Source organism: Balaenoptera borealis, assembly GCF_965194805.1.
Source record: "Balaenoptera borealis genome assembly, chromosome: 2".
NCBI classification, from domain to species: Eukaryota; Metazoa; Chordata; class Mammalia; order Artiodactyla; family Balaenopteridae; genus Balaenoptera; species Balaenoptera borealis.
This window is the reverse complement of record NC_138867.1, coordinates 173,378,518-173,398,968: the sequence shown is the minus strand read 5'-3', so window position 1 is coordinate 173,398,968 and position 20,451 is coordinate 173,378,518. Positions and strand designations below refer to the sequence as shown.

The window sequence follows — 20,451 nt, the reverse complement described above, 5'->3', positions numbered from 1 at the left end:
CAGCGAATAGGGTCTGACAGCCGTCCCACAGTGGGGCATCCCGGCCCTTCCCGGAAGCCACACCCCAACATGCCATCCCCTCAACATCGAGACTCGGGCACCAGGTGCCTTCTGACTTCCACACCTACGTTCTCCCCGCAGCCCTTGACTCCTCAGATGGCAGCCTGGGAGGCGGGTGTGCCATAAAGGGTGGCCCTGCACGACTGAGGCCGACTCAGGACCCAGGCCCAGGGCCCAAACTGCTGAGTCCCATCAGCACTTTGAGACTTCTTCCTTAGTCTAGGAGGCCGAAGATGGGGCCCGAGGCTCTGCAGCTCCTCCCAGGGGCCCCTGGGCCTGGATTTTTGGAGTTTTCCAGCCATGGCCTGGAGACCCAGTTCTTAGGAGTTCCCCAAGGGTCATGGGGGGGGGAACCCACCCTAGGCCTGCCAGGCCCCCAAAGAGCTGGCCCCAACCTCGTCATTGGGCCCCTTACGTCCCTTTTCCACAGCTCCGCCCTTGGGCACTGTTGAAATATACTTTTTATTGCATTTCTGCCGTTTTACAAAAATATGACAAAATAAATTAAAAACAAATAAATAATCGCCTGTTCTGTGTGTGTTTTCTGTTGTTTTTGGGGGGGTTTCCTTTCCTTTCCCCCCATCCTGGTCGAAAGGAAAACGGCAGATAGAGAGGCCCCAGGCCCCCGGCCCTGCCCCAGGAGGGGGCAGCCAATACTGGGATACATCGGGCCCGACCGCAGCGTTTTCTGGGTGGCGGCTGCCGCCCCGTCCGTGATTGATATTGCATATGAAAACAGGAAGGCAGAGCGGGCGGAGCTAATGCCAGCCGCTGGGCCAGCACACGGCCTGGGGACTGGGGCTGGGACTGGAGCTGGGGTTGGGCGACGGTGCCGGGGGCTCCGGGGGCTCGGAGGTGGGAGGCAGCGGCGGCGGCGGGAGGCTGTAGAAGCTGGCGTCCCCCGGCAGGACGCCAGCTGCCGGGGCGGGCAGGGGCCCGGCGAGGGCGCAGGGCGGACACTCGGCGGCGGCGGCGGCAGGGGCCTGGCGCGGGGCGGCGCCCTCGCCCCCGCAGCCCCACGGCCCGTCCCACTGCCAGCAGCCGGCGGGTGGCGTCGGGGGCCGGGGCAGCGGTGTTGGCGGCGGCGGCGGCGGCGGCGCAGGGCTCCGGCTGCGGCGGGTGAGGAGGGCCGGGGCGCCCACAGGGGCCGGCGCTGTCCCTGCGGAGGCGAGAGGGGCCGTTCCGGGGAGATGCCGGCCCCGCCGCTGGACCCCGCTGGGGACCCTGCCCGCGCTCCCTCCGGACTTTCAGGCACATGGAGGGCCTTATTGCTTCTGATCAGTGACAAGGGGTGGGCTTCTTCGGGTGCATCCCCCGCCTCTGGGCACTGGGCCCCTCCCGCTCACGGAGAAAGGACGGTCTGAGGAAGTCCCTCTGACTTCTGACCTATATCCCTGGTGCTACAACTGCCACCTCTTGGGCTCCCTGGGATGGGCTGTTGGACTCCGGGCTGGGACGGGGTGGGAGGGGCGGCAGTGAGGCCTGTGGCTCTGCTCAGCACACGTGTGGCTGCAGCCCTGAACTCCCTGGGTGGGCAGCCCCAGCTCCACCTCCCAGGAAGGCCACCTCGAACAGCTGGGCTGCAGGGTGGGGACTTGCATAGAGGCCTGGGGGGTCCAGTGCCCCCAGAGTGAGCTGGGTGTAGGGTCTCATGGGGGCAGGAGAGGCTGGGCCAGGTGGTGTAGGGGCCTCCCTCATCTCTCCTGGCACCGGAGCATGGCAGGCCGTGCGAGGGGCACTGGGACGAGGGGCTTTGGCATCCCTCCCCAGGGGTGAGGAGGGTCAGGCACAGGGCTCCAGGCTCTCCGGGGTCCCGGAAAGACTGGGTAGGCTTTGACCAAGAGGCTCCACGTACCACCTACCCAGGTCCCCAACCGGTACCGGGAGACTGGGCCTCCTGTGTCCCCTTCAGCCCCTCTCCCCAGGCCTGGACACCCCACCCCTATCCCCAAAGCCCGGCCCGGAGTCCCCACCCCCGAGTTAAGGCTTGTGACCTGAGCCTTCCTCTTCGGGCCGGGGTGTGTCCGGCTCCTCAGCTGCGGCCTCGTCTGCCGGCCCACTCCGCTGGGCTCGGCTACCACCACTGCCACCGCCGGGGGTCCCGTCCTGCCGGGCCTGCCCGCCCGCCCCGTTGGGCCCGGCCTCAGCCCGGGCCCCGCCGAAGGGGAAGAGCTTGCCGGCGTGGAAGGCCTTGGGCGGCGAGTGGCTACGCTCTGGGTCTCGCCGGGTCTCGGGCGACTTGAGGAATTTGAAGCTGAGGAAGGCCGGCAGGCGGGTGTCACTGCCTGTGGGAGACGGGGCAGGGGGCGGCCGGGCAGTGAGGTTGGCCCCCGCGCCGGCCAGCGAAGATGCAGCCCCGGACGACAGGAACTTGCCCTGCAGTGGGATGATCTGCTTCAGCTTCATGACGTTGTTAGGTGCCAGCAGGGACCCCGGGCGCTTGGGCCGCTCCGGCCCATGGCCTCCTGCCGCCCCACTGCCCTTGGCCTTGGCCGAGGCCTTCTCTGGGGCAGCAGGGTCCAACCCGGAGCCCTCAGCCCGAGCTTCCTCCCGGCCACTGGCGTCGCGCTCCCTCCGGGCATGATGTTCCGCGTGGCGCTGGCGCTCCTCCTCCTCCCGCCTCCGCCGCTGCTGCTGCTGGTAGCGGTGCTGGGCCTGGCGCTCATGTCTCTGCGGGCAGAACGGAGCCATTATGGGGACTGGGAAGAGCAGGTGGGTGAGCAGGCACCAACCCAGGCCGGGCCCACGCCGGTGCTCTCCTGCGGAAGTGGGGAGAGATCCGAACGCTTCTTGGGTACCAGCTGCATCCCTGGACCCACCCTGGGGCTCTCTGCAGAAGTGGGGAGAGATCTGAACACTTATGGGGCACCAACTGCATCCCTGGACCCATGCCGGTGCTTTCTGAGGACTGAGAAGAGAACGAACATTTACTGGCCACCAACTGTGTCCCTGATCCCCTGCCAGACACCGTCTTAGGAACTGGGAGAGTGTAAACAAATATCGGGCCTCAGTGGTTCCCTGCTTTCTGGAGAACTGCTGAGAGACAGAGCTGTGACTGCCCCATCCAGTGGCCGGTAGCCACACACGGCTTTGTCAATTTAAATAACTGAAAAGAAAAAGCCTGTTTCTCAGTGGCACCAGCCCCGTTTCAAGTGCTCGTTGGTCATCTGTAGTGAGGGCCTACATGGGCAGCGCAGATACAGAACGTTTCCGTCATCGTGGAGAGCTCTATCGGTTGGCACCAGTGAGCTCCCTGGCCTTCTCTGCAGCTTTCTGAGGAATGCGGCAGAGGCTTGGGCTTCTAGGAAGCGTCAGCTGTGTCTCTGGCCCCAAACAGGGCAATGCTGGGCAAGCTGGTGGATGACAGTTAGGGAGTGCCAACCCGGTGCTGGATGCCACCAGGATCCCAGAGGGGACCGGGCCCCTTTGGAACACTAATTATTCCACCAGGCTCTGAACACCCACCCTCCTGCTAAGGACTGGACGGCCAGCCAGGCTAGGTGGAGAAGCCCCACGGAGCAGAGCTGTAAAGCGCACTGACCCCGGCCCACATACCTTGAAGGCCTCCCGGCGCTGGTACTCCAGCTTGGCCATCTCCTCGGCCACCCAGCCTGGGATGTCAGGGATGGCCACGTGAATGAGGTACTTGAGGAGCAGAGCGAAGTGCTGAGGTGACAGAGGAGGAGGCTGCAGGCACGGGGACACCCACCCGCCGCCTGGCTCCCCCAACCCGGCCGCCAGCCCCACCTCAAGCACCACCACGGACACGATGGCCGCCTCGGGGCTGAGCCAGGGGAAGAGGCGCTGCAGCTGCCCACACTGGCCAATTAGATAGCAGTTGACTACGATTGCCAGGACGCCCATGACCTCCATCACCTTCTGCAGGGGGACAGGCGGGCTCAGGGGGGGGCCCGGCCACCCTCCCCAGCACCCGCTCCACCTTGGTGCACCCCGGCTCGGGGCCCTCAGCCCTCCCCCCACCTGCCACTGGCCAATGCTCTCCACCCGCTGCCCAAAGGGCCGCTGCAGCCCTGTGCACAGCTTGAGGGCGTCACTGCGGATCTCGATGAGGTTGTTGATGAGGGCGCAGAGGGCAGCCAGGGGGAAGGCAGACGAGAAGAGCACGACATAGCCAAACTGCACGAACATCTCCTGATAGTCCTGGAACGTGTCCTGTGGGCGGGCACCTGGGTGGGGCCTAGGGCTCTCCTTCAGCCCAGGACACCTCCTCCCTCAGACCACCTTCCTCTCCTCAAGCCCACCCCCCAGATTATTCTGCATGGACCCAGAGCTCCCCTTCGGGCAAGTTCCTGACCACATGAAGGGTCCCGTTATTCCTTCCCATCACCCCCAGCCCCTCCACCTCACTGTGCGCTGCGCCCCTCTGAGGGCCCTGCCTCTGCCCTCAGGCGCCCTCCTCACCTCGTATTTCTTCATACAGCTCTCGAGCTCGGCCTGGGTGAGCTGGGCCGAGTGTTCCTCCTCGGGTGGGTCGATCCAAGATGACCGATTCTGCCGCCGCTGCTTCCGGGCTGAGTCACCCAAGCCCGGCTCTGGGTCTGGGCCCCCATCGGGGCCCTGGTCGCGGCCCTCACCTCTGGCCCGGCGGAGCAGGACAGCTGGGGGCTCCCGTTCAGGGCTGCTGGGAGCCCCCTCGGCCTCATCGTCCTCCTCGGCCAGCGTGAACACGCCAGCTTCCAGCCCCTTCTCCACCATGGTGGGGCTCCCCTCCTCCAGGAGGGCCTCCGGGCTTGGGCCCAGCCGCCGCCGCCCAGCCCCCCGCTCAGCAAAGCTGACCTTCTTCAGCCGAAGCCCGCAGTCCAGGAGGCCGCCCTCCTCGCCTTCATCCTCCTCCTCCTCCTCCTCTTCGTCCTCATCCTCATCCTCGTCCTCCTCCTCCTCCTCCCTGCCCCCGCGAGGCCCGTCCCCCACCTCCCCACCTTCCCCCGCTGGCCGACGCTCCATTGTGGCCTCCTCCTCCTCCTCAGGTGCCCCGCAGGCCCCACTGAGACACCTGCGGCCCCCCCCACCGCTGCTGCCACCGACACCCTCTTCAGCCTGGGGTTCGAGGTGGTGTGCAGGGCGCCGGAGGCTCAGTAGGCCAAGCAGGGCACGGGCCAGCTCCCAGGCAGCCCGCAGGCCAAGCTCGCCACGGCCCAGCCGCCGGTACAGGTGCGGCTGCAAGACCTCTCGAACATTCTGGAGGAACTGGCGGGTGATCAGCAGAGTGGCCAGCATCTGGGGGCAGGAAGGGGGTGGAGAGAGGCCACGTGGGGGGCGGGCGGGGCTCTGGGCACCGGGACACGCTGCAGGGACTGGGCACCCGCCCTCCCGAAAAACGCTTCCAGACACACCCTGAACCCAATTTGGATGTCCCTGGACACGGAGGCAACCCCAAACCGCAGCTGGGCAGGTCACAGCGCTCCTAGCCAATCTCCTGGGCAGGCAATGGCTTCCCTGCTTGCAGCACTGCCCAGGAGCTCGGCTGGTGCCCAGGGCCTCCGGGGGCTCCTGCCACCTGCGCCCCATCAGCGGAAGCCCATCCCCTCAGAGCATGCACCCTCGGCTTGGTGTGAGGCCCCCAGCACAGCCACACTGCCCACCCCGGCGAGGCCCCGAGGGCTCGCCACCTGCCAGTACTTTGGCCCGAGCCACGAGCAGGAGGCCCCGGAGGGAGAGGAGGAGCAGGCGGAACCACAGGGCCGCGAGCGGGACCAGCACCGCCCAAAGCTGCCGCTCGAGGCTCTGGGACAGGGACAGGACGATCAGGAGCTGTGGAGGGACCGACGGACAGGTGGACAGACAGATGGGGGGGCGACAGGCAGAGAGAGGACACACGGACAGAGAGGAGAGAAGGATGGAGGAGGGGGGGAGGGGCTGGAGAGCCCATGGACCCGTTGGGCCAGGTCTGGCGCCCCCACTGGCTGCCATGGGGGGCACTGCTTCAGGCCGGGATCTTACCTCTTTCAGGCGCTCCATGTCCTTGAGGTAGAAGCCAATGTAGAAGAGGCTCAGGTATGAGTTGACGAATTGGAACTGCGGGAAGCAGGCAGGTGGGCGGTCACCCTGCCACCTCTGTCCCCAGGAGCTCCTGTGTGTCCCCTGCAGAACCCCTGCCTGCCTGCTGGCCACCACTCACCAGGACAACCTTGATGATGAGGTGCTTCTCGTAGGCGCTCTCCAGCCGGTAGTTCTCTGGGGGCCAAGGAGGCGAGTGAGGGGGTGGCCCAGACCGCCATGGGCAGCAGGCACCCTGCAGGGCAGCGGGGCCCTTCCTCCTGGGGGGTGGGCAGTGGGACCTCGCCTCGCAGGGCATACCCATGTCGTTGAGCCAGACGGCCAGCTTCTTGTAGCCCTCGGCGCTTGCACTGACCAGCAGGGCCAGCATGACTTTGGGCAGGAAGCGGGCGAGACGGGGCAGCCCCTTCACACTCAGCACCAGCTCCTGCAGGGGCAGGGCGTTCACAGGTCACCCCGGCAGCTGGGCTCAGCTCACAGCACACCTGGACAGGTGGCCGCCAGGTCGGGGCCAAGGCCAGGGCTAGGGGCTGGAGGTCACCTGCAGTTGGAAGCAGCCGAGCATGAGCAGGAACACACAGGCCAGGCAGGTGAGGCACAAGGGGAGACTCACAAGCAGCTGGAAGAGCAGCCGCTTCCAGGGCGGGTAGTAGAACTCCTCGGCCCGAGTCACGGGGCTGATGCGCCGCACGCCCTGGCAGAGGGTGGGGGCCCGGCCCAACATGAGATCAGAGGGGCTGCCTCTGCCCTGCACCCTTCCCGACCCTTCGACCTCAGTGTCTCTTTGTCATGCTCTGCTACTGCGGTGCCCCCGCCTAATGCACCCTTCCCTGCCCCTCAAATCCAATTTCCCACCCCTCTCCCTTTGGGCATGGAGAGTCCCCCACTTGGCATACCATCTCGGATGCTGCAGCCCTACTTCACCCCTCCCTTTGTTCTTGCAATGCTCCTTGCCCAGTGTTTTCTCTTTTTTTTTTTTACCCCATTCTCGAAGTCCCTGGACTCAGATCCCCCCTGACTGACCCTGAACTGGGGCCGTGGTTCCTCCACAGCTTCCCCGGGTGAGTCCAGCGTCCCCCACTTGTAGGCCAGCTCTGCTCCCCTCCGTTTCCACTCCTCCAAGAAGAGCGTTGACCAGACCACGTTGAAGAGGGCAAAGACCACGCAGGATACATCCCGGCTTGTCTGGGGGTGGCAGAGGAGGGCTGAAATGTTGGCTGGCCCAGCCCAGGGAGGAAGGTGTCTTGGGTGTCCCAGCCCCTGTGCAGTCCACACCCGGCACCTGATCAGCCTCTGTGAAGGTGTACAGGACAGAGCCAAAGACTGCCGGGTACACCATTGCCGATGTGTAGAAACCCAGCCAGGCGAAGTACATGGCAATCTTCACGCCAAAGTAGTCGCAGATCTCATCTGCCAGGGACAGGGGGTTCCCAGTCAGCCCTGACTGCCTCCTGGGACCCCCACCCCCCCACCCCCCGGCAGGGACCACACCTAGAGGCTGGTTTTCACACACAGCCTGCACCCATGACTTCATGAGGCGGTTCAGGATGCGCTGCTCGTGCACTGGGAACACCTGCTGGATGATCCCGCGGGCCGCCAGTTCAGGGACTGTTGGGGGACAAGAACCCTTCTGCCTGTGCTGGGCCTGGCCAGCCCCCCTCGGCTGAAACCCAAGTCATAGCTCTTTGCCTGCTCTTAAACTCGCAGAGGCTCTTCCCAGGAGAGGAGTTCTTGGTGGAAGGTATATCCGGTTCTTCCTCAAAATTTGGGAGGTGCAGGGGCAGGTGGGGAAGGGTGCAGGAAACCTGAGAGGGTGGGATCCCAGTGGAGAATCACATTTTTTTTTTTTTTGGCCACACCGCACGGCTTGCGGGATCTTAGTTCCCCGACCAGGGATCGAACCCGGGCTCCCTGCAGTGGAAGTGTGGAGTCCTAACCACTGGACCACCAGGGAATTTCTCCGAACCACCTTTTTAAATAGAGCTATTTGGCCTCAGCTCATTGCTCCAAACGTCTGAGGAATGGTGCAAAGCTGGCATTAGAAGGTGAACTTGCAGCAGCTGGTTTCCTGGAGGGGAAACTGAGGCCCAGGGCTGCACCACAGAGTACGTGGAGTGCTGTCCATGGTCCTGCCCCTACCTTATCCCAGACCCAGAGAATGGTTTCTCCTGGACCTGCCTCCGAGGGGACGAGCCCCACCCCTTTGCTGAGGCCACACCCCTTCAGCTCATTTATTGATCTCCAGGCCCCGCCCAACTCTTCAGTAGCCTCTGATTGGTTGCATCTAGGCCTCACCTTCCTAACCCTCCTACTTTGATAGCTGTCCTCTAAGAGCCCCAGCCAACTCCCCACATATGATTGGACGGTTGGGACCGCCTCACTCACTGATTGGCTGGTCGTCCAGAAAGCGCACATTGTGCAGTGCCTCGCCCTGCTTGGCACGGAGGTTCTGCAGCCAGAAGCGGATGATGCTCTGGCGCTCCTGCAGGGGACAGGGCGTGAGCACAGGGAGCAGCCGCCCACGGGCTAGGAATGTGCGCTGGGGGCCAGAGCCGGCCGCACCTGGGAGGTGAAGAAGCGCAGCTCACTCTCCACATTCTCGTAGATGAAGTCCTCCTCGCAGGAGAAGCCGCGGGTGCCCCCGCCAAACTCAGTCTTCACTGCTTTGCGCAGACCCAGCTCGTCGGCCCCTCTGAGTAGGCTGCGGGAAGGGCAGGGGAGGTGGGATCACGGGGAGACCCTGGCTCACCATCCTGGATCTAGGGATGGTGTACCTGGTGGCCGTCAGGGACAAATGCAGGGTGGCTAGACCTCGCAGTTGGTGCTTGGAAGGGCGGGGAGCTGAGTAGCAGGGTCAGCGAGAGGCCAGGGACAGGGACTCGCCTCTCATACGTGGCGGTGACGAAGAAGGCGTAGGCACGCGTGTGGCGATGGTGGCGGACTTGCACGATGAGCTCGGGGATGCCCACGCGGATGTGGTTCAGCAGCCATAGCAGCGTGTGGTCATCGGTCGTGTCTGCCAAGGGGCACAGGGACCGATAGCTCTTGCCACGAGTGGTCCAAGGCCTCCTGCAGACTCCTACTCAGGGGAGCCCAGCTCAAGGGAGCTCACGCTGGACCCTGGGGGGATGGGCACAGGTACCTGGGAAGGTCATCAACACGTCGCAGTTCTCTGTGGGCACCGTCTTCATCCATGCCTTGTGGGACACCAGGTACCGACCCACCTGCAGGAGCCGCTTCCCAAAAAGCTTATCTGGGGAGCAGGCAGGGCAGGCTGGGGTCAGGCCATTCCCGGATCAGAACCCTGGCCTCCAGTCTTGGTCCCTCCAGCCCTTGCCCCCGATCACACACTCGCCAGGGCTCCTCGGCTCTCAGCTTGGCATTCAAGGCCCTGCGAGCTCTGGCCTTGGCTTGTTTCCTTCCCTCCACGTCCTTGCACCAGCCAGGCCCTTCTCCAGGAATGCCCTTCCCCCAGGTCCTCCCTTACAAATCTTACTCATTCTCGAGGCCCAGCTCCGCCTCCAAAACCACACTCGATGGGGCGCTCACTAGCAGATCTGAGCGCCTCACCACATTATGTCAGTGCGTCCTCATAGCTGGGCGCGGTTCTTACCCCCATTTCACAGGCGAGGAAACTGAGGCCCAGAGCATTTAAGTCACGCGCCCAAGGTCACACAGTCGAGCAGGGATTCGAACCCAGGACTGTACGATTCTGTAGCCTCTGTGGAGAGGCTCTCTCAAGCGCATCACTGCTCGGCAGCGATTCGGTAGCCCAAGGGGTGACTGGGCTCAGCCCCGGGCTGGGGTTCTAGGAGGGGCGTGTCGGTGTCTCTGCGCTGGGACCCCCCACCCGCTGCACCGTCCCAGCCGCGCCCGCCCGGCCGCAGCCGCAGTGCCGGAGGAGCGGGTCCCTCGACTGGACTCCAGACCGGGACCGCTGACTCCAATCCCCCTCCCCGTACAGCCGCCGCGAACACCCCAGGCACCTGCCACCCTGTCAGATCCAGGCGCTGAACACATACCCAGAACTCCGGACGCCGGGGCTGCAGGCTCGCCGTCCGGCGGGGGCCTCTTGCCACGCTCACCCTCCAGGGACGTGCCCCCGGCGCCGGAGGCAGCTTCGGCCATTGCGAGGGCAGGTCAGGTCAGGGGCTGCGGGCGGCTCAGGCGCTGGGGGACCGCGGGCTCATGGGGCGGGTGCAGCCAAGGAGCGCGCCAGAGGAGGAGACAAAGGCCGCGCCCGCCCGCGCCGGCCGCCGTCCCCGCGTGCCCGAGCGCTGCTTCTCGTCCCCGCCCGCGCCAAACCTCGATTCTCCTTCCCGGCCCCGGGCGCGTTTTTCTCTGGTTCTCGACTCCGCCCGTGTTGTTTTCTGGGTTTCGTTCTCGCCCGCCCACCTCGCTCTCTGGTGCTCGTCCCCGCCCGCACCGAACATGCATTCTCTTCTCGGTCCCCGCCTGCCCCGGGCCTGGATTCTCCTCCTCGGAGCCTTAGTTTCGCCATAGGTTTGGAATCTGAGATGGGCGTGGGAGATTCCTGGTAGCAATAACTTCAACCACCACAGAAAGGATGAGAATAAATATATCAGGTCCTGCATTATGGCCTTAGCACATGCTGTTTAGCTACCTAGGTCACTCTTCACGCCCTCTTTGTCCAGTTAACCCCTGCACCCTTCAGGATGTAACGTCCTCAGGGAGGACCCGATAGAGTTACCAAGTTTAGCAAATAAAATACAGTCCTCCTAGTTAGATGTAAATTTAAGGTAAATGAATAAATTTTTAGTATATCCCAAATATTGCATGGGACATAGTTATACTAAAACGTTACTCCTTGTTTATCTGAAATCCACATTTAACTGGGTGCCCTGTATTTTGCCTGTCACCCGGACCCCCTGACCATCCTGTGTAGCCTCCTCCGTTAGACTGACAGGCCAGCGAGGGCAGGGACCCAGACTGATTCTTAGCGGTCACACGGTAGGCGTTTGACGTATACTTTTGACAGATGGAACAACTCGGAGACTGCGAATGTCATCATTCGCCCGTCTTTTACAAATGAAAAAATTGAGCAGGGCGAGGCGTGAGGTCATTAGAACTGTGTCCTGTTCCAGTCTTCCCGAAGTACAGGCGGGCTGCCCGCTCTCTCCGTCCAAGAACCAGAAAATTAGCCGCGAGAAAACACCCCCCGGAGACCCCGCCCATCTGGTGCCTGGAATTCCACCATCTGCGCTTTATTTCGCGAGCCGGCTCTGTCCTGGGTTAACCTGAAAGTAATCTTTGAGACTCCCCTTTCTGGCTTTCGGGGAGCCAGAGACAGACCGGACACTCAACTCTGCAGGAGCAGACCTGGGCCAGAGTAGCCCAGAAGGGAGAGAGGACTGTGCTGGGGGTCCTTGGGAGGTCTCCTGGCGGAGGGGGACCTTGGAGCTAGGCACTGAGGCAGAGTTTGTCAAATGAAGAAGGGTATCCGAGGCGGAGGGTACGGCGGGAGGGAAAGATGGGGAGGGGCGAGAAACTGTAGAGTTACGAGAAAACAAGTAGAAGTCTTCCCAGAAATTTGGACAAGATTTTCCCAGGGCCAATGCGTAGGTTCCCCGGAACTCATCACTCCCGCCACTGGGATGCTCCTGCTTCGACTCAAACACTCGCCTCTCTATAATTCCCACTGCTCTATGCCAAGCCCTGTCCTTACTTCCACCCCTCATTTCCGGTGTCTAGGATCCCGGCCGCTCTAGGATCCTAAAAAATTCTGTCCCGGCCGCTCTAGGATCCTAAAAATTCTGTCTAATGTTGCCGGTGGAACACCCTTTCGCTGCACCCCGGCGTGCGAGCCCCCTGCCTCTTTCCCTGGCATCAGCCAGTAGGAGCGAAGATCTTCAGTGGGTGGGCGGTACGTCTTCTAAGGGGCCCAATGGTAATCGAGAAGCGTTGAGCACTTTACCAGTCACGCCGCGGAGTGGGCGGGGCTTCCTGCCTGGACTTGCAGATTCCCGGGCTGGGCGAGCAGGCAGGTAGCTGGTTGAGAATCCATGTGGCGGGGGCTGTGGACCCTGGTAGCCCGGCCGGCACGTGGGCCTCGCAGGTGGGGCGACCTGGGGAAGGGATGTGACAGCGTAGGGCGCTACTTGGGCCCCAAACCCTCTCCCTGGGATCTGGGGGCGCAGTTCCCTGCGGCAGAACCACCTTTCCCCTTCTTTCAAGCCCCAATCTGTCCATCCCTCTGCCGCAGAGCCCACATCTGGGTCAACTTCTGCTCTCAGAGATCTCAATCCAGTCATCTTCCGGCCTCAAACCCTCCAGTCTGTCCATCCCCCAGCCTCAGAACTTCCAGTTGGGTCAGCTCCCGACCATCGAGCCCACTATCCACCTGCCACGCTGACGGCAGAACTTCTCAGATGCACTGACTGACTCTCCTCCTCTCCAGTCCCAGACCGTGCACGCGCCAGGGCAGTGGCGCCCCAGCCCCCGGTTCCGGAGCCACTATCTTCGCGCTGAGCTCCGGCCAAGGCCGCTGCGGCATCGCGGTGATCCGAACCAGCGGCCCCGCCAGCGGCCAGGCCCTCCGGAGCCTCACGGCGCCCCGGGACTTACCCCCGGCCCGCAAAGCCTGCCTGCGCCTGCTCAGCAACCCCCGCTCTGAGGAGCCTTTGGACCGCGCGCTGGTGCTTTGGTTCCCGGGTGAGGGGCTCCAGATCCAGAACCTCATGTAGCTCCGATGACCCAGCTTCCTCCTTCCAGGCGTTGCCCAGGCTGTATCCTCCTGACACCTATCTCCTCAACATACTAGGTCCCCAGAGTTTCACGGGTGAGGATTGCGCGGAGTTCCACGTGCATGGAGGCCCGGCTGTGGTGAGTGGTGTCCTGCAGGCCCTGGGTGAGTCTGCAGCCTTGGGTTTGAGGTATGGCTATGGTGGTGGGCCTAGGTAGGGGCCAGGGGGGCTCAGGACCCTGGACCTTCCCGTAGGCAGTGTGCCAGGGCTGCGGCCTGCGGAGGCAGGCGAGTTCACCAGGAGGGCGTTCGCCCACGGGAAGCTGAGCCTGACCGAGGTGGAGGGGCTGGCGGATCTGATCCATGCAGAAACCGAGGCACAGCGGCGACAGGCCCTGAGGCAGCTAGATGGGGAGCTGAGCCATCTCTGCCGCGGCTGGGCCGAGACCCTCACTAAGGCAAGTACACCATTCGCTCATACCTTGCCTCAGAGACCCTATCTAACCATCTGCTATATTAGCGCTTCCTGTCTATGAGCCTCCAATCTGACCCCTTATGTCGGGCTGGACCTGGGCACATTGAGGGGTAGGTTTCTGTGTGATCACACTATCCACCCCTCCCTCTCTCAGGCTCTGGCCCACGTGGAGGCCTATATCGATTTTGGTGAGGATGACAACCTGGAGGAGGGCGTCCTGGATCAAGGTGGGTCTGCCTGGGGGGTGGGAGGTGGGGACATCTGGCATCTCAGCCCTCAGAGGCCTCCTTACTCCCTCTCCTTTCCTCCATCCACAGCTGACAGTGAAGTGCGGGAGCTGGAGGTGGCACTGGGCGCACATCTTCGAGATGCCAGGCGCGGACAGAGGCTCCGCTCAGGGGCTCACGTAGTGGTTGCGGGACCTCCCAACGCCGGCAAGAGCAGCCTAGTGAACCTGCTCAGTGTGTGGTCAGGGGGCGGGGCCCAGGGCAGGGGGGGTAGGTAGCCCCAGGGCAGGGGGCTAGGAGCGGGCGGGGTGGGGGTGGGTGGCTACCGAGCTTTCAGGGATGGGGAAGGGGCCAGGGAGGTCAAAGAAAAGGTCCAGCCCCCGGGGGGGGGGGGGGGCGTGGTGGGAGGGGTGTGGAGCCTTGGGGGAGGGGCTCCCTCATCTCCACTCCGCCCCCTTCCTCTGACCCCCACCCCCAGGCCGGAAGCCTGTGTCCATCGTATCCCCGGAGCCGGGGACCACCCGAGATGTGCTGGAGACCCCCGTGGACCTGGCCGGGTTCCCGGCGCTGCTGAGCGACACGGCGGGGTTGCGGGAGGGCGTGGGGCCTGTGGAGCAGGAGGGCGTGCGTCGCGCCCAAAAAAGGTTGGCAGGCAGGGCGGTGGGAGGGGGAAACGGGGGCCCTTCCTCTGCTGTTTCAACCGGTTGCATTTATTTTTCATTCTTCCTTAATGAGGAAAGGCTACTAAGCCCCATTAAGTGGGGACCCAGCTATTTGGGGAGGGCAGCTTTTTAAGTTCGGCCTCTGCCCCTGCTCCTGCCCAGTGCTCCTAATTGCTTAACTCTGAGGTCCACGCTCCGTTTTCCCGCTTCCCCAGGCTGGAGCAGGCTGACCTCATCCTGGCCGTGCTGGATGCTTCTGACCTGGCCTCTGCGTCCAGCTGCAACTTCCTGGACACCGTTGTCATCCCTGCGGGAGCCGGGAGCCCAAATGGGAGCAGCCAGCGCCTCCTGCTGGTGCTGAATAAGTCGGACCTGCTGCCAGCTGGGGGCCCAGACCCCAGTCCTGACCTGCCCCCTCACCTGTTGCTGTCCTGCCTGACTGGCGAGGGGCTGGATGGCTTCCTGGAAGCGCTGAGGAAGGAGCTGGCTGCATTGTGAGCCCCCCTTGCCCGCTGGGCAACCACCCTCTGTCCAAGTTCAGGGGCTGAGCCACTGGCTTTGGGCACGAACCTACCCTGCCAACTCAGTTTTTGTATCTAAAAAATGGGTATGATCATCCCCCCCCTTTGAATGTTGAGAGAGACCCCATCCTTTGTCCCTTCCAGGTGTGGGGACCCATCCACAGGCCCACCACTTCTGACACGAGCGAGGCACCAGCATCACCTCCAGGGCTGCCTGGATGCCCTTGGCCACTACAAGCAGGCGAAAGATTTAGCCCTGGCGGCCGAAGCACTTCGGGTCGCCCGAGGGCACCTGACCCGCATCACCGGTGGAGGGGACACCGAGGAGATCCTGGATATCATCTTCCGAGACTTCTGCGTGGGCAAGTGAGGGGGCGGCCAAAGCTCAGACCCAGGCTGGGTGGACACCCAGAAGCCTTGAGGCATCTGGGAACAGCTTAGGCCAAGTGGGAGTCTCAGCCCCTAGGGGAAGAACTTGACCCCAAACGGTGAAGCCTCTGTTGCTGGTTGTGACCAAGCTACAGCTGTCCAGATTCCCTAGCAGGGACTTGCTGGGGGTTCAGGCCCAGGAGTGGGGCTGAATGGAGGTCTCTTTTGGCACCTGATGCTGGGGGACTAGGAGTGGAGGGTTAGGATGGAGGTCGGAGGGTCTCAGGGGGCTTTGTTTCATAGTTTTTAATTTATTTTGCAATTACCAAAGGAATGTAAAAAACTCAGGTGATCCGGAAACGTTTAAACACCCCCTCCCTGGGGTCACGGCTTAACTTGTATCCTAACAGAACTTTCTCTGCATGTTTGCATACTTGTGACTGCACCTATAAAGTATGTTGTATCTTGTATTTTGTACACAAATTGGTGTTTATTGCTCTGCAAGCTGTCATTCATTTTTGTAGTATTAATCTTGAAACTTTGCTTCTTTTTTAAAAAAAATTTAATTTTTAAATTTTATTTTATTTAATTCTTTTATAAGTTTATTTATTTATTTTTATTTTTGGCTGCATTGGGTCTTCGTTGCTGCATGCAGGCTTTCTCTAGTTGCGGCAAGCGGGGGCTGCTCTTCGTTGTGGTGCACAGGCTTCTCACTGCGGTGGCTTCTCTTGTTGCGGAGCAAGGGCTCTAGGCACGCGGGCTTCAATAGTTGTGGCGTGCAGGCTTCAGTAGTTGTGGTGCGCAGGCTCTAGAGCACAGGCTCAGTAGTTGTGGCGCATGGGCTTAGTTGCTCTGCGGCATGTGGGACCTTCCCTGACCAGGGCTTGAACCCATGCCCCCTGCGTTGGCGGGTGGATTCTTATTTATTTCTTTATTTATTTATGGCTGCGTTGGGTCTTCGTTGCTGCGCACGGGCTTTTCTCTAGTTGAGGCCAGTGGGGGCTACTCTGCGTTGCAATGCGTGGGCTTCTCATTGTGGTGGCTTCTCTTGTTGTGGAGCATGGGCTCTAGGCACGTGGGCTTCAGCAGTTGTGGCACGTGGGCTCAGTAGTTGTGGCTCACGGCTTCTAGAGCTCAGGCTCAGTAGCTGTGGCTCACGAGCTTAGTTGCTCCGTGGCATGTGGGATCTTCCCAGACTAGGGCTTGAACTCGTGTCCCCTGCATTGGCAGGCAGATTCACGTGGGGTCTTAGTTCCCCGACCAGGGATCGAACCCGCGCCCCCTGCATTGGCAGCACGGAGTCTTAACCACTGGACTGCCAGGGAAGTCCTGAAACTTTGCTTCTTTTATCTTCAAAGTGACTTGCAAAATCCCTACTTCCTTTTCATGCTTAGTCATTCATTCTGTGATTCATTCGCTCATTCAGTGAATATATATCAAGCACCTACTATGTGTTAGAATTGTACACATCATTTGATGGGATCTTCATAACAGCACAATGCAGTGGATATTTTGTTACAGTTTTATAGGTGAGGAAACTGAGGTTCAGAGAAGTAGTTAGTCGCTGGAGGTCCCCAGCTTTGCGATTTGCACATAGGTCTGTTCAAGTTCAATTTGAGTTCACTGCAGGCCTTCTGGGCGACAGGCCGAGTGCAGGGGGCTGGGATCATGGAGCGGAATACGTAGACATAACTCCTGCCCTTGTTAAAGAAGAGACACAGCTCCTTTTGGTGAGGTCTGATGGCTGCTGGGCAAACTTACAATGAGGAGACCTGACCTGGTCAGGGGTGGACATAAGGGCAGGCTGCCCCGCAGAGGTGGCATCTGCACCGACATCTGAAAGGTGAGAAGAAGGAAACCAGATGGGAGAGGCTAGCGAGAGCATCCCAGGCGGAGGGCACGGCACGTGCAAAGGCCCTGAGGTGGGAGCATCACGGTGTGTCGAGGGACAGCAAGGTGGCTAGTGTGGCTGGAAGTAGAGTGATGAGGGCTAGAGAGGAGGGAGAAGAGGTCCAGGAGGAGAGGAAGATCCTGATAGCGAGGCCTTTGATTCCAAGACTTATGGGTGACCTGACGTGGCGGTGATGAACCAGCAGAGGGCGCTTTGCTCTAACAAAGAAGGTGCCTGGCAGTCCTCCAGTGAAGCTCCGGGCCCCTAAGTTCCCAGAGATCCAGGCTTCGACACCCACCTGGTGGCATATGAATGGTTAACTCCCCTTTTGCCAGAGCTGGACATGGAGTCTCAAATAGGGTCAGGATCTTTTCCAGACTCAGAAAAAAATCACCTCCAGGGGGCTTCCCTGGTGGCGCAGTGGTTGAGAGTCTGCCTGCCAGTGCAGGGGACACGGGTTCGAGCCCTGGTCTGGGAGGATCCCACATGCCGCGGAGCAGCTGGGCCCGTGAGCCACAATTACTGAGCCTGCGCGTCTGGAGCCTGTGCTCCGCAACAAGAGAGGCCGCGATAGTGAGAGGCCCGCGCACCGCGATGAGGAGTGGCCCCCGCTCGCCGCAACTGGAGAAAGCCCTCGCACAGAAACGAAGACCCAACACAGCCATAAATAAATAAATAAATAAATAAATAAATAAATACATTAAAAAAAAAAAAAAATCACCTCCAGTAGTTGAAGATACAAACTCTGGTTTCAGGGAACACATGAGCAGAGAGGCTGGGAGGTGTCCAGGGCCCACCACCCAACTAAAGGGACCTCCGACCCCATTTCTTCATGACTTCATTGCAATATGTCACAGTCTGTTGATTTGTTTGCTTGTTCGACAGCTGCTGCCCCCCCCAACCCCCCACCATGAAAGGCTTCTGGAGGGAAAGGGTCACTCCATGAGTTTAGTGCATGGATATTACTATTATGTCCATTTTGCAGAAAGACAAGAAGAAGCAACAATGTGGGTCTAGAAGAGGTGGGTGCCCAGATGTCCTCTGTGTGGGCAGGGCCTGGAGGGCTCCCAGGACGGGTGAGTGGGGTCTGGGTGGGGGAGATGCTTTTGGGGAAGGATGCCTGGGCCCTGGCACACAGCTGGACTGAGGTCCTTGGCTACGGTCCCTTTTTTCCAAGAAGGGAGAGGCAGTCTGTGGGAAGCAGCCATGGGGGTTATTTATAGAGGTCACAGGAAATCCCCAAAGAGTCAGAACCTCACCCAGCGGCTGGACCACAGGGTCTGCCAATTACTCCCTGACTGGTACTCAACCCCTACCTGGCTCCCAGGGGGGTGGGGATGGGGAGGACACCAGCCTGGAGAAGTCAGAGCTACAGGGTCATGGCTGGGAAGAGGGAAGGATGGGGCCCAAGAGGTACCCAGAGGGAGCAAGAACTCTACCTGGGGCATCTAGGGGGGCTGCCTGGAGGAGAGATCTCTAGGGCTGGGCCTTGGGGGAAGAAGAATTTGCAGGCAAGAAAAAGGCATTCTAGTCTGAGGGCACAGCACAAAAGTCACTGAGTAGTCAAAGAGTCAAAGGTCCAGGACAGCTGGAGGCAAAGGCGGCATTGTGTGTGAGGAGGGAGGGCACAAGAGAGCTGAGGAACTGGGCTTTGTTCCCAGGGTAATGAGGAGCCATGGAGGGTATGTGAGCGGGAGAGGCACATGGTCAGATCCCATGATGAATAGATCGGGTGTGGGGGCTGATTAGAAGGATGATATTGGGGTGCTCTGAATGGGAGAGAACAACCAAGAATCAGAGACCTGCGCCCATGGGTCCAGAGAGTTAAGGAGGATGATGATGATTATTTTGGCCCCAACCGCACTGCTTGCGGGATCTTAGTTCCCCGACGAGAGATCAAACCCTTGCCTGCTGCAGTGGAAGCACGTAATCTTAACCACTGGACCGCCAGGGAAGTCCCTAGGGTGACTATTATTACACTTATTTCTAGGTGAGTAAAGGGAGGCTGAGATTGACTGAGCCAAGATTCGAACGCAGGAACGTCAGAGTCTGGAAGCCAAACTCAGGTGTCCCATGGCTGCTGGGACTGGCTGCTGTCAGCATCTTCCCCAGGACTCCAGGCTGCTCAGGCAGTAGGCTCAGGGTCAGGGACGTCCCTGCTTCCTTGGGGCCTCCAGACTGGCCCGTCTGGGCGGCCAGGCCTGGCTGACCCTCCTGCCCTTGCTTGGCGGGGCCCCAGCCGAGTGTTTCCTGCAGCGGCCCGTCTCTCGCCCGGGTTTCTGTATCCAGGAAATATCGCTCCTTTGTCCCTCCTGACTAGCCTGCCCTAAGCGTGGCGTTGCCAGCCTCGGCTCCTCGTGATTCATCCCCTCCGTGTCCAAGGTCCCAGGGGATGGGCTGGGAGGGAATCAAAGTGGAGAGACAGACAAGCTGAGATTCTAGACCACAGTTTTTAGGCCATTTACCACCAATGGCCATTTGCTTAGTTTCCTGGAGTTTTCACTCCTCAGGGATAAAGTCCCAGGAATGGGGTTACTGAGCCAAAGGATTTGTAGGTCTTCGCTTTTCTTTTTTTGGCCACGCCACACAGCTTGCGGGATCTTAGTTGCCCGACCAGGGATTGAACCCGGGCCCTGGTCAGTGAAAGGGCAGAGCCCTACCCACTGGACTACCAGGGAATTCCCTGTCTTCATTTTTATTAAATATCATCAAACTAATTTCCAGAAGGGCCAGGATGAGATGTGCATTTCTACCAGTCCTGGAGGAAAATGCCCTTTTCTCTACATCTTCACCAACAGTCGGTATTATAGCTTTTTAACATTTTTTTCCCCAGTCTGTTGGGTACGTTGTGATTTCCCTGTGTTCATCTAATGTGCAAAATTTCCCCGGCTTCCTGCTAATTTAGTGATCGGTGAGTTGAAGTGCTCCCTAACTGGACACTGGTGCCCTTTCTAACATCCCATCTTCCCACCAAAAAACCTCAGACAAAACAAATGCCTGGGACTTTTGTGATATTGTTCTGGAATCATTTTGGCGAGGAGGAGTTCCTGCAAAACAGGCTGTGGTACCTCAGTAATTGTTGTCTGTACCTGGGGGAATCTCTGCAAACCTAGCAAAAACAAAAGCTACAAATAGATAATCTGCTTTTTCAGAAACCGCTTTTTATTTGTATTTATTTAAGGAACTGCTTTTTAAATATCTACTATTTTTTTAAAAAGTAGGAAAAAAATCTGCTCTTTTAAAAAAACACTAAATTGACAACAATGCTGTCACAATGTGGGGTTTTGTAGGCATTTCATGAAACCCTTATTGACTATGATTTTGCCATTTCTCTTCACATATGGAGATGCCTACAGCTTGGGGGAAGCTGGTGTCTACTCACGTTTGTTCCAGGCTGAAGGGTCTTCTGACCTGGGGACGCTGGGGACGGGATTCTTCAGCTTTCATCTTATTTCTAGTTTTTTTCTCACTCAGAGCCTGGTGGTGCCTTTTCAAAGCAGAAATCATGACTCTGGAGTCTTTGAA

General features: G+C 60.2%; 2 protein-coding genes across 5 annotated transcripts; one reads left to right on the top strand and one right to left on the bottom strand.

Annotated features, from left to right (window-relative positions):
- Positions 1-503: 503 nt before the first annotated feature.
- On the bottom strand, positions 504-10,424 carry ANO8 (anoctamin 8). Of its 2 annotated transcripts, XM_082381918.1 has the most exons (18): positions 10,101-10,424; positions 9,221-9,331; positions 8,962-9,094; positions 8,641-8,779; positions 8,464-8,560; positions 7,570-7,686; positions 7,361-7,488; positions 7,102-7,263; positions 6,620-6,772; positions 6,379-6,505; positions 6,200-6,255; positions 6,022-6,096; positions 4,483-5,298; positions 4,042-4,233; positions 3,808-3,939; positions 3,616-3,726; positions 2,055-2,730; positions 504-1,219 (listed from the first exon to the last, which is right to left on the bottom strand). In XM_082381918.1, exons 1-18 carry the CDS (start codon positions 10,204-10,206, stop codon positions 819-821), a joined length of 3,732 nt encoding a protein of 1,243 aa, XP_082238044.1. In that variant the 5' UTR covers positions 10,207-10,424; the 3' UTR covers positions 504-818. The 2 variants fall into 2 exon arrangements, with proteins under 2 accessions (XP_082238044.1, XP_082238045.1); XM_082381919.1 differs by lacking the exon at positions 3,808-3,939.
- A 109-nt stretch (positions 10,425-10,533) lies between these two features.
- On the top strand, positions 10,534-15,505 carry GTPBP3 (GTP binding protein 3, mitochondrial). Of its 3 annotated transcripts, none has more exons than XM_082381922.1 (9): positions 10,534-12,083; positions 12,497-12,750; positions 12,860-12,946; positions 13,037-13,239; positions 13,411-13,483; positions 13,574-13,717; positions 13,962-14,127; positions 14,361-14,639; positions 14,811-15,505. In XM_082381922.1, the coding sequence occupies exons 1-9, from the start codon at positions 11,860-11,862 to the stop codon at positions 15,034-15,036; spliced, it is 1,656 nt and encodes a 551-aa protein (XP_082238048.1). In that variant the 5' UTR covers positions 10,534-11,859; the 3' UTR covers positions 15,037-15,505. The 3 variants fall into 3 exon arrangements, with proteins under 3 accessions (XP_082238048.1, XP_082238047.1, XP_082238046.1); XM_082381921.1 differs by having other exon boundaries at positions 12,029-12,154; XM_082381920.1 differs by having other exon boundaries at positions 12,029-12,154; positions 13,411-13,717.
- The last annotated feature ends 4,946 nt before the right edge of the window (positions 15,506-20,451 follow it).